Source organism: Rhinolophus hipposideros, assembly GCF_964194185.1.
Source record: "Rhinolophus hipposideros genome assembly, chromosome: 21".
Classification (NCBI taxonomy): Eukaryota; Metazoa; Chordata; class Mammalia; order Chiroptera; family Rhinolophidae; genus Rhinolophus; species Rhinolophus hipposideros.
The window spans coordinates 27667123-27680480 of NC_138067.1; the positions used below are offsets into that span (position 1 = coordinate 27667123).

General features: G+C 51.6%; 1 protein-coding gene across 1 annotated transcript in view; it reads left to right on the top strand.

The window, feature by feature from the left end:
- The window catches only part of CMIP (c-Maf inducing protein), a 237096-nt gene that overhangs the window by 198983 nt on the left and 24755 nt on the right, over window positions 1-13358 (top strand). Inside the window, exons 8-10 of the mRNA XM_081030396.1 lie at window positions 2940-3043; window positions 4575-4679; window positions 11458-11811. Of these exons, the coding sequence (XP_080886522.1) occupies window positions 2940-3043; window positions 4575-4679; window positions 11458-11811 (563 nt within the window). The remainder of the gene's footprint in view (window positions 1-2939; window positions 3044-4574; window positions 4680-11457; window positions 11812-13358) is intronic.

Consider the following 13358-nt stretch of genomic DNA (forward strand, 5'->3'; position numbering starts at 1 on the left):
TGTTCCTTTTGAGCTTTCTCCATGGCTTTTGCTGCCCTCCTGATGCAAAGGCGTAATCCTAGTGGTCAGGATATAATCAGAGGAGTCCCTCCCATTGTCTTGAGGACCCTAATTCAGCCCCTTGGACTCCCAGTGAAGAAGCACCAGGCAGCTCTAGAAGTGCTCCTGTGCGCTGGCCGGAGAGTGTGTGGGGAGGACACAATCCGTTCTGAGCATTCATGAGAGCCCGTTGATCAGGTAGATCCCTTAGGAGAGCCTCCACTGGGTTTGTCTTAGTTCTGATTCAGGTTGCTTTTTATTAAGTGGGTCCCACTGAGCGAGGCCAGGAGGGGCACATGAGTTTGGAGACCAGGCTGCCCTCTGGCTGGTCAACTTCATGCCCACACTCACTTGCCCTCCTGACTGTTTAAAATCCAGCTCATGGGTTTAGACGTCCAGTAACGAAGCCTCTGGTCCCTCACATGGGCCTGGGAATGGACGCAGGATCCTTTCGTGGGCCACGCTTCTCTCTCCTGCACCGTCTGTGTTTCTTCTGACAGGCCTCCGAGGCGACAACCACCACGGAGATTGCCTTTCCACACTTAGCTGAGCTCTGTCACCTGCCCCGTTAACGTGCTGCATTGGGGAAGCTGAGAAAATGTCAGTCTCCAACAATGTCACTCATTGGAGCAGGCAGAGTCCCTCTGTCCTTGCTTAGTGTCCCTTAATTAGGCTTCAGCTGAGGTAAGATATGGGCGCCCATCAGCTGAGCTGGTTGATGAACATGGAGCATCGTCCCCCCTACCCTGCCCGCCCGCAGGCTGGGAACCCAGCCTTTTTCTAATGTTGGACAGATTATTCCTACTCCTCCTTCCTGCCTGCCCCCCGTCCCTGACCTGCAGCCACACGCCAGCCACCTTCCCTCCACACCCGCTCACCGCCCAGCACACACCCCTCCCTTCCCAGGCCACCACTCTCTCACACACACATACACACACACACACACACACACACGTACGCACACGCCTCCCACATTCCTTGTCTTTTACCACACTTCCTCCCTCATCTCTCACACACACACCTCCTCCCTCATCTCACACACACCTCCTCCTTCATCTTTCACACACACACCTCCTCCCTCATCTCTCACACACCTCCTCCTTCATCTCTCACACACACACCTCCTCCCTCATCTCTCACACACACACCTCCTCCCTCATCTCTCACACACCTCCTCCTTCATCTCTCACACACACACCTCCTCCCTCATCTCTCACACACCTCCTCCTTCATCTCTCACACACACACCTCCTCCTTCATCTCTCACACACACACCTCCTCCCTCATCTCTCACACACCTCCTCCTTCATCTCTCACACACACACCTCCTCCCTCATCTCTCTCACACGCACCTCCACCCTCATCTCTCTCACACCTCCTCCTTCATCTCTCTCACACACACCTCCTCCCTCATCTCTCACACACCTCCTCCTTCATCTCTCACACACACACCTCCTCCCTCATCTCTCTCACACGCACCTCCACCCTCATCTCTCTCACACCTCCTCCTTCATCTCTCACACACACACCTCCTCCCTCATCTCTCTCACACGCACCTCCACCCTCATCTCTCTCACACCTCCTCCTTCATCTCTCTCACACACACCTCCTCCCTCATCTCTCACACACCTCCTCCTTCATCTCTCACACACACACCTCCTCCCTCATCTCTCACACACCTCCTCCTCCATCTCTCACACACACACCTCCTCCCTCATCTCTCACACGCACCTCCACCCTCATCTCTCTCACACACACCTCCTCCCTCATCTCTCTCACACACACCTCCTCCCTCATCTCTCTCATACACACCTCCTTCTGTGTCCACGTCTCTCATACCTCCTCCAGCACCACATGTCTCACACATACCTCCTTCCATACCCCACATCTTTTACACACATACCTTCTCCCACACACCACGTCTCACACACACACACACACACACACACACACACACCTCTTCCCAAACCCCATATCTTACAAACTCACCCTTACCCTTCTAGCCAGCCTTTTTGGAGTTCATCAATTTGTGTCATCTGCCTTTTTATTTTATCCATGTGCCCTTTGAGCATGGCTTTTTCTATAACCAAAAGACAAGATCATCAAACGCTCCTTAAGTTTAGTTCTGGAGCATGGTGGGTGGCTGGGTCAGCTTCAAGAGGAGGGAGCTGCCTGAGAAGCCAGCGATTAGGAACCATTTCCACCCGGGCCACATATGGTTCTTGGGCAGCCGTGGCCCTCTTGCTCAGAAGGATCAAGTATTTCTTCACCAAGGATGTTTGAGGACACAGGGCATTCCTTTTGTCCGGTGTACTTACCTTTATCTCCTTCAAATCTCCAGGAAGTCCCAAAGCACCGCCACCTGAATTGATGGTCCCAGATTGGGGCATCATCTGACTTTGCTGTTCTGAGTGGCCTCAGATAATAGCTCATACAAAGCAGGGGGCCTGAAAACTCTCGGGTGGCTGCAGAAGAAAAGTTCATTGCTTCCCCAAGCATTGATGGGGGCCTGGCTCAACATCCGCAGTCCCCTCATGGCCGTGCAGAACAGGGGCCCGAGCTTGGCTGTATTCTGAGCACATCTGTGTGGCACACTGACCCTGCCCCACCACAAGAGTGGGTTGGTACCATGCCAGTGGGTTCCCTACATGTGCCAGAAAACCCCCTTGTGACAGGACATTTCCTGATCTCTATGGGCAGTCATCAGAAGGTATAAGCAAGGTATGGAGCCAGTTCTTTGAAGTGAAAAATATGTGTCCTTTCTAGAAAACGGAGTTAGCTGGTGTCTCCCACTGCCTTCTGTACCAATGGCTTTGGACAGAGAGGGTCTCACCACCCCTTCTGGTCTTCTGGCCTCCTCTGCAGTGTGTCCCAACACCTACCCTCTGTTCTCTCTGCAGGACTTTGGGAAGTGCCCACGACTGAGGCTGTTTACTCAGGAGTACATCCTTGCCTTGAATGAGCTCAACGCGGGGATGGAAGTGGTGAAGAAGTTCATTCAGAGGTGGGTCTCCCGGCTGACCCCCTGCCCACTCTGGCCTTCGAGCCAGCTTTCCTCTCCACCCCAGAACCATGCACTGCAGTGATTTCCGGACAGGAGCCACTGGTGTTCAGAGGCCCTGAGTGTCTCCTGGATCCTCCCATTGAGGCGCTTACTTGCTGTGTGACATTGAGCCAGTTGTTGGACCATTCTGATTCTGTTGTCCTGTTGTTATGTAATTAAATAAGATGATGTGTGAGGAAGCCCCTAGCACAGTGCCTGATGTTCAGTAGGAATTCAGGAAATGGTAATAGTCCTAAATAATTTGAGTATTTCCATGGGTCCCACAGTCTCAGGCTACTGGTGCCTGCTGTGTAGGAAACGATCCCCTGATGGCCCTGGAGATTCGTCATTGGGGACTTAAATAGCCGGCCATCTCCCATACTTGGCCAAGAGTAAGCCAGATATTCTGGTTCTTCCTCCCTGCTGATGGGGAAGTTACTTTTGCTTTGATGTTTCAATTTTTTTCTGTATGCCTCGTTTTCCTCCTCTATAAATGAGACTCATAATACCCACTTCATCCAGTTAATGTGAGGGATTCGGCGCGCTAATACGCATAAACACTAAGAACAATTCATAACCGTGATGGGAGCGTTAGTGGTCCTTGTCATGACTCTTATTTTCTAAGAAAACCAAAATAGCCTGGTTAAATTGGTTCTGAAGTTACATGTTTCCTAAATATACTCACCTAGAATTCACAAAGCATTTCTACATCCAAATGATGTGTCTTTCTGCCAGAGTTTGGGTGACTTCAGGGTCCCTTTCAAGCACCAGTTAAGGTTTGCAAAATTTTTTCAAATGAGGTCTCTCTTAGTCCATGTGGCCACAGTAATTTTTCCAGGAATGTTATAGGTTTTGTCCTCAGGCCCCAAACTGCCTTGGGAGTAGGGGGATTAGCCCCATTTCATTGATGAGAGAACTGAGGCACGGAGACAGCCGTGATCAGGAACAGCAGCTTCATTTATGGAGGCATTAGTCACTGTGTCGCAAAGTCTATGCTAGGCCAGGGCGACCATAATAATTTTGCTTCCAAAGCAGGGTGAAATGAGGTATTATGAATAATTATTCCAGAACGTCCAGGCATAAATGTGACTGTCCCAGACATATGGCCTCCATGTGCTGTCTTCTCATGTGTTAGAAAATTGGGTCCTTATTAAAACCCATTAAGGCAAGGGCCGCTGTCCCAATTTAAGGTGAAGGAAACTGAGAAGAGAGAGTTTAAGTAGCTTGCCAAGGCCGCTCAGCTAGCCTTGAATCCAGGCACCCTTGATCTAGAGTCCATGGCCTGGAGCTTTGCTCTCTGCTGCCTGCACATGGCAGAGCCAGGACCGAAATTCCGGTGTTGCCAACTCCCCATCAGAGAGCTCAGTGTTCCCCCAAACCTCACATCCCGAAAGCTGTGTCTGACCAGTTCCCCAGCCTCGCCCCGCCCCCGCTCCCTGCAGTGGGTCCCACTCTGCAGCTCCTTCTCACCCTGCCCTCTGCTCTTTTCCAGCATGCACGGCCCCACAGGGCACTGCCCCCACCCCCGGGTCCTGCCCAACCTAGTGGCTGTGTGCCTGGCCGCCATCTACTCCTGCTATGAAGAGTTCATCAACAGGTTAGTGACCGCTACCACGGGGAGGGTCTGGGCATGGGCATGGTACCATTCCAGGGTGGGGACAGTGAGGGGCCAAGTCACCAAGGGTGGTGGCTTATACATACTGACCAGGCCAAGGAGGTGGAGTGGCTTTCGCCAGGCCAGCATCCAGTGTGTTTGCCAAGTCGCCTGTGCTCGCTGATTCCAGGGCCCAGAACCCAGGGATGTTACTGGAAAAGCAAACACTGTCAATCAACACTGACAACTACAAGGCCATTGTGTTGACCTGGCTTTAGGAACAAGTGTTTTATTCTGAAGATTTCTCACCGCTTGGCACATGTGTCGCATTGGGGCATGTGTGTGTGCGGGTATGTGTGAGAGAGAGAATCTGTGGACGCGTGGTGTGTGTGCATGGAGAGTTGTGTGTGCCCTGTGTGAATGTGTGCATGTTTGTCTGTGCATGCGTGTGAGTGTGTGTACATGTGGGTGTGGATGTTGCCTACATGTGTGAGTGCATGCACAAGAGGTGGCAATAAGGTTTACTCCTCACTTTGTCTTTATAAAGATAGAATTGTATTTTGCCTGTGGCCCACTGTGTGCCAGGTATGATTGTAGTTACCGTGTTTCCCCGAAAATAAGCTCCAGTTAAGATCTCAGCCAGATGGATGTGTTTAGTACGTTATGACAATGTTCCAGAAGAAGATGACATGACTGTAATTGAATAAATGTAGATTGTTGTACATGAAAAAACAAGATATCCCCTGAAAATAAGCCCTAATGGAGCAAAAATTAATAAAAGAACCGGTCTTATTTTTAGGGAAGCATGGTACTGGGGGTAAAAGAGACCACAGATTCACTCTCAGAGCTTGTCCTCTGATGGGAGAAATAATGTACATGTAACTACCATGTTTCACTAAAAATGAGACGTAGCTGGACAATCAGCTCTAATGCATCTTTTGGAGTAAAAATTAATATAAGACCGGGTCTTATAGTAAAATAAGACCTGGTATATTATATATATTTTATATTTATTATATTATACCCAGTCTTATAGTAAAATAAGACCGGGTCTTATATTAATTTTTGCTCCAAGACACATTAGAGCTGATTGTCCGGCGAGGTCTTCTTTTCGGGGAAACTCGGTCTGCAGGATCATGTCAGGTGGTGAGAAATGCTGTGCAAACAATGAAACAGAGCGGTGACCGGAACAGGGCATGGCAGGGATACTGCCTTGGGTTCCCCAGGGTTTGGGTGCAAACCTTATTAGAGAAGTGAGCCCAGAAAGGAGGGAAGGCACCCAGGAACGGAGGACATTCCCTAGAGCCTGGGTTAATAAGCAGGTGACCACTGCGGGCACCTGTGCGTTCCCTGGATGTCTTGGGAGACTGTGTGGAACAGCCTCACGGTTATTCCTCTGAGGGATGATGACGCTGGGGTACTTACCAGCTCCCGTTCTTCCCTGATTGAGGGTCACTCTTGGGATGCAGAGTGACGCAGATGCCCTTAGTTTGCGTAGAACTTTCTACTGTGACCTCTGGGGGTCATTGGAGAGGATATAATGTGCAGGGCACAGGTGGCCGCTGCTGCAGTCACCCTGTCCAGTTGTTCAGGTGGTACAGTGCACAACTCCAGGGGGACCAAAATGTGTCTGGGCACCATTAGAGCTGGGGACACAGCAGGAATATATTTTCATTCTTAAAGAAAAAGCAGTGGAGCATTCTGAGTCACTGAAAACCCTTGCAAATGGGACTTCTAAAACAAACACTACACTTTGAGTTCTTGGGGAAGGGGCCACAAAACAGCCTTAATAAGAGAGTATTTTCATCTGACTAGGCTTGAGAAGGGAGGATGACTAGTTTTAATGTCCTCGGCCCCAGGTCCTGATTTCAAAGGGGACCATATCCAATCTTGAATCATTTCCCCATTGAGAAAGAGGTAACCAGACATGACGATGTCATGCTGCTCTTTCCCTAGTGCCTGTTCTATGCCCTACATCACGCTACATTACAAGCAAAAAAGAAGTTCAGAGGATAGTGCACGGCCTGTACAGCCATCCCAGCAATCCCAGCACGCCTGTATACCTGAATGGGTACTTGCCCTTGGCCTGGCACACTCTAGCTGTGATCTGCGTAGATTTCAAACTCAGGCCACCCCAGGAAGCAGGAAGAGCATCAGGAATAACACACACACAATCTCTCTCTCTCGCTCTCTCTCTCTCTCTCTCTCTCTCTCCTGAAGCCTCCCTGGGCCCACTCCCTGGACGCCTCAACTGGAACTCGGGTTGGGGGCAGAGGCAGGAGCAGGAAACCGCACATCTCAGCATTTTCCCTCTGCGTCTCCAAATCCCTACCTGGGTTCCCTGGAACAGGGTTTTCCTGACTCAGGAACAGGAGGCAGAAAGACAAAGATGCTGGAAATCTCCTTCCCAGTTCCCAGCCCAGGAGAAGGGTAGAGAAGGAAAGACCCAGGATTAGGCACCATGCACACTGCTGCACAGATAGAGGACTGGGGACAGCAACAGCCAGCCTTCATCCTTCTCTCCTTCAGCAACACTCATTTAGTGAGGGTCCGTTATGTGCCATGTGCTGAAAGTACAAAAGTGAACCAGCCGGGTGGGGCCCGTGCCCTCCCAGTGCAGATGGTGGAGCAGCAGATGGAGGGGTGGGGCGTGAGTAAGCAGGCAGTCATCGTACAGTTTGATCAGGGCTGCGATGGCAGAAGCCAGAGGCGTGATTAACATGGAGATCCAGCGTGGAGTTTCAACCCTGGCTGCATATCAGAGTCACCTGGGAAGGCTTTACAAAATCAGAACGTGAAACTAGACATGCCTCTGCCCTGTGACCCAACTCCTCATAGCTTTTGGTATGTTCATCAGAGGATGTGTACAAGAATGTTTACAGCAGCATTAATTGTAATAGCCCCAGACTGAAATCTGCCTCCACTCCAGTCTCCTAGAAGAGTAGAATGGATAAATGAGTTGTGGTCTGTTTTCACAAAGGCGTACCGTACAGCAGCAGGAGTGAATGAATGAACTAGTGTAACCATGAGTAAATCTCACAGATATAATACTGAGCGAAGGAAGCCAGACCCAAAAGACACATACAATGTGATTCTTTTTCCTTGACATTGTACAGGCAAAATGAATCTATGGTAATAGAGGCCCCCTTTGGGGTGGAGAGTTAGGTGGAAAGCCATGAGAGAAGCTTCTGGGTTCCTGGAAATGTTCCACATTTTGATCTGGGCCCTTGATTCTCAACTGGGGGTAGTTTTGACCTCCAGGGAATACTTGGCAATGTCTGAAGACATTTGAGGTTGCCACAACTTGGGTGGGAGATGAGATGCTGCTGGTATCCGGTGGGTAGAAGTCAAGAATGCTGCTAAATATACGACCACCTGCAGGACATCCCCCACAGAGAATCACCAGAATTATCTGGCCCACCATGTCAGCGGTGCCAAGGTGGAGGAATCCTGATCTATCAGCTGGTTACTCCACAGGGGAACATGTGAAAATTCATGAAGCTCTGTGCCTAAGGTTTATGCACTTGACTCTTCTGTGTTTAAGTTATACCCAGAGTATTCTGGAGCGCTGCTCCATTTGGAAGCACACCTCTTCCTGGTATCTTGAATTCGGTCATGGTGGAAGTATTTACACCAAGGAAATTGACAAACTGTAAAGCAGGGCTCCTTTTTTCTGTACTGTTGGTTGTTAAACATTCACTAGCATACTGCTGGTTATGTCTCCATAGAAAGGGGTGGGGGTGGAGGGTACTTGGGTACCACCCACTGCAATTCTGATTTTGTTTGGCTGGCACTGCGATCGGACTTTTTTTTGTTTAACTCCCAAGCAAGTCGAGTGCATGGCCAGAGTTGAGAACCCCTGCTCTCAGGTGAGGAAGGGATCCTTCAGGGAGGTGGTGTTTAAGTTGAGACCTCCTGACTGTCAACAAGGCAAGAGGCAGGACGAGGTGATCCAGGCAGAGACAGAACGTGCAGAGGCCTGGCGGGACAGGTGGAGTTGCCATTAGTCACATATTCCTGTCTATGGTCCTTAAGGACCTACTTCAGGATCCCCTGGACTACTTCTCTAAAAAGCAGACTCTTGGATGCTGCATTTCTGGGTTGGGCCCAGGAATCTGCATTCTTAGCAAGCTCCTCAGGTGATCCACTCCATGCTAAAGATGATCGGCCACAGCAGATGAGGAAGTGACGGAAACTGATTGCAGCAAAAAGAGGGAAAGAGAAGCAAAAAAATGCATTGGAGAGGAGGGCAATCCATGGAGAGACTTGTACCTCTGAGCTCCTCAAACTCCCTGTGCTGAGCTGTGCCTGGGGGTTGTATGTTAAATGAAGGTTCAGGTTCAGCATGTCTGGGGCAGAGGCTAAGACGCCACTTGTCTAACAGACTCCCGGTGATGCTCATGGTGCTGGTCAAGGAACACAGTGTGAGTGACAGAGCTGTGCCTATGTTTCAATTGCGGAGTTTTTATTCTGAAAGCATTGGGGTTGCCAATGGGTTTTAAGTAAAGAGGGGACTTGATGAGATGTCAGTTTCCAAATTTCCCTCTCGTGGCAGGTGCATGCAGGATGGACTGGAAGGGGCAAGCATGACCTTGGGACCATGAGGCAGTGGTTGTAACCAGATACCCAGGGTGGAGGCATGGGGAAAGTAAGGCGAGTCTTGTTGCCTCCTGCACAACTGCCCCAACTCCTGGCACAAAACAGCCCAGACCCTCGGAGCCCACAGTAGTTTGGGTTCTTAAGTGATGCCATTAGTTCCTCCAGGAAATCACGCGAGGACCATGTTCCCGCCAGACCTTTACCGGGCTCTGGTACATCCCACCCTGTTGATTACTCCTTGGAAGATAAAGCCCTGCAGTGCCCTCAGGGCTCGTCCCCAGTGCTCTCAGTGGTACGTGATGTACTCACACACAAAAGAACAGACAACTTGACCCAGGTTAGCGTGGCTCACTGGAAAATCACCTGCTCTGAGCCAAACAGCCTTGAAAATCCACTTCTGCACCCGAGCAAAGGCAAACAAAGGTAAATGGAGTGTTGAGCATTTGAGCAGCAAATTAGCTCCAAACCCATAGAGATAGTTACGCCATCCCTCCCCCCATGGACCACACACAATTTTTCATCAACCTTAGAATTTTCAGACTTTAGCCAATGGCTTTTTTTCCCCTTAGCAAAGTTTGAAGTGTATTTATCAAACATCCTTGGTGGGCTCAGTTCCGGCCTGGCTTGTGGCACGTGCTGGATACATGCAGGCCTGCCATGTGTGTCAGGTGCACGTTCTGCTCTCAGCCCAGTCCTGTGTGCAGGAGGGCATGTGATTTTGGAAGCACAGGGCACACGTGGATGGCACGTTTAGGGAGGGACTGTTCCAGCAGCTGTTTGTGATGCTGCCATTGTTCTCTAAGTCTCTTGGAGCAGTGGACTCAACACTGACTGCACACACAGGTAGCCCTGAAAGTTACTGGTGTCCAGACCCCACACCCCTCCACCAGAGATTCTGGTCTAATTGGGCTTCCAGATGTTTTGAAGCGCCCCAAGGGATACTGGTGTCCATCCACGGTGGAAAAGCTCTGCTTTGGGGGCAGGAGGAGAGCAGCAGATGGAAGAAATCAGAGAAGACTTCATGGAGGAGGCAGACCACAGGAACATATGGGGTCTTGGAAGGCACCATGGTGGTGAGGAACCTTGGCTTTGCAGTCAGCTCAAATCCCAGCTCCCTCCACTTACAGCCCTGTAATCAAGGGTAGGTCACCTGACTGCTGGGAGCATCTTTCCTCACCTTTAACATGGAGATGGTAATATTGCCATACAGAGATCTCAGAGAAGTCGGTGTGATATCACTTAGTGCTGTGCCAGCCTAGGGCCACCAACAGTGGAAACCCATTGCTGGAATTCTCTTCAGTCTGATGTGCCTCCTGGTAGTGTTGGGAAGCACCCAGTGAGAAGGCGCTCAAAGCCCTGAGAAGTTCGGTGATGAAGAAGCCTGATCTCATTGTGTGTGGTTGAGCTGATTTCCCAAACAAGTATGCCATCCGTGAGGCATACAGCCCTTTTCTCAGTTAACACCTGTTAACACCCTGCACAGTCATCGTTCCTCCAGGTGGTTGGAGGTGCTGTAACTGGGGGGTGGCCAAGAGTGGGGGAGCGCTGTGCCAAGGAGGGCCCTGCAGACCCCCGAGGAACTAGAATTCTGGGGTTTGGGATCCCCTTGATAGGTTCCCAGGTGGAGAGTGGAGGCTGAGCTTTTGAAAACCTGGCAGAAAACGTGGCAGTAGAGGTGGGGCCTGGACCTCGCCCTGGAGAACATTATGGCTTCAGGGGGGGATGGGGGCATTTAGACCACAGGAAGCAACTAGTAGAAGGAAAATTGCTCAGTAGGCCTCGTAGGTATGTCAGGAAGGTGGCCAGGGAAGGCGTCTTGGTGGAGGTACGTCATAGAGGTTCACATTCACTCATTCATTCAACAAATATGGTTTGAGCACCTACTATGCGAATGTGCAGGGACATATGCTCTAGGGACAGACAGCTGGGTTTGGATTCCATCTCCCCTTCTCCATCTTGAGACCGTGAACAAGCCACTTTCCCAGACCGAGCCTCAGTTTCCTCACTTGTGCAGTGGAAAGCGATCAATAGCACTTGCTCGTAGCATGTGGGGTCGGGGTTCAGGGATGCGGTCAGCAGGGTGGGCGCAGCCTGGCGCGCCAGAAGCACTCGGTCGACCTTGTAGCTCAGTGCTGTTCCTAGGTTGCCTGTGCTCACGCGCTCTGCCCACCTCTTCCCCCAGCCGCGACAACTCCCCAAGCCTGAAGGAGATCCGGAACGGCTGCCAGCAGCCGTGCGACCGGAAGCCCACCTTACCTCTGCGCCTTCTGCACCCCAGCCCGGACCTGGTGTCTCAGGAAGCCACGCTGTCCGAGGCCCGGCTGAAATCTGTGGTCGTGGCCTCCAGCGAGATCCACGTGGAGGTGGAGCACAGCAGCACTGCCAAGCCGGCGCTGACGGCCAGCGCGGGCAATGACAGCGAGCCGAACCTCATCGACTGCCTCATGGTCAGCCCTGCCTGCAGCACCGTGAGCATCGAGCTGGGCCCCCAGGCCGACCGCACCCTCGGCTGCTACGTGGAGATCCTCAAGCTGCTGTGAGTGTTCCCCTGCGAGCCTGCCACCGGTGGGGCGGAGCCTGGGGACGAGGCCCGGGACAGGGCCGGGGGATGGGGCCGGGGGACAGGGCCGGAGGATGCGGCTGAGCAGTCTGCACTCGCTTGTTCCAGGCATGCAAGAGTGCGTGTGCTGAGTGTGCGTGTGTGCACGTGTACTGAATGTGCACACTTGAGTTGGGGTGTGTAAAAGCACGAGTGTGGGTGCACAGATGCAGGGTATGAGGGCACACGTTTTGGGTGTGTGTGTACATGGACGCTGGAGTATCTGGGCACATGTGTAGGTATGTACACAAACATACGTGTGCATGAGTTTGAGAATGTGTGTGTGAGTGTGCATGAGCACACTGGTGCCCACATCGGCCACTCTCAGGACTGAGTCCAGTGGCTGGCATTGCCAGGTGCAGTCAGAGTGTGTGAAGCTCACCACATTGTGGAGTGTGTTCATTCTGAGTTTATGAGTGTCTTTATATGTGTATGTGGCTTTGAGTGTATATGGTGTGACAGACATGTGGGATTGCCTAAGCACATGTATGTGTGTACGTGTACAAGTGTGGGTGTGTCTGGGCACTTGTGCTGCTTTTGTGCTGAGTGGCAATGATACACATGTACATGTGGGTATGAGTGTACACGAGTGTTGTAGTCTGTGTGTTTCTCTGTACATGTGTACAAGTATACCTTTAGCCTGTGTGTGAGTGTGTTCCTGTGTTGTGTGCTCTGTGCATGTTGTGTGTGCTGTGTGGTTCTCTGTATACAGATGTCTGCTTTATTTTGGGGTGTGTGTGCCTGTGGGTGTCTGAGTGGTTATGTATATGCATTTGTGTTGTGTGCGCGTGTGCGACTCTTCTATACAGGGTGTATCTTTTGGGAAAGCGGCCCCCCTGGACGGTGCCGAGAACCAGGCCCTCTGCTCTTCCTCGTGAGCTCTGCAGTTGGCAGGGAGGGAGGTGTGTGCAGATCCAGCCCCTTGTGGGCCTGACTGGTGTGAAAAACTCTGAGAAGGAGCCAGGAGACCCGGCCTGCTCTGGGTGGTGACACTTCTGAGCTGGATGCTTCAGCCTGTCCAACCCCTCCCTGAGCCTCAGTTGGGTGACTCTAGAATGGGGTGAGGGGCTTAATCTTTGACCCCTGAGAGTCTTTCCAGTTCTGCCATTTGCCCTTGTACCACTCAGACTCATCTCACTCACACACGCCTGGTACCTAGAGCCTAGACAGAGGGACCTGTGCTGAGCCCAGTGGTTTTACGGGCCAGCTGGGTCTGGAGAGCCCAGCAGAGGCCTGTCCTGCTCTCTCCCATGTGTCCTGTCCCATGAGCTCGGCCACTCTCAGGACTGAGTCCAGTAGTTGGCATTGCCAGGTGCACTCAGCGGTGGGTGACGGGCTTTGCAGAGGGATTGGGGTATGATGGCGTGATCATATCTAACCGACGTACGGCACCTAGCTGAAGGCTGGGCACCACGGCCCCTTGATCTGGGGGAGGCCGGGCTCCTGGGGCTTTTCACCGGTGCCAGGGTTTTACTGAGTCTCCA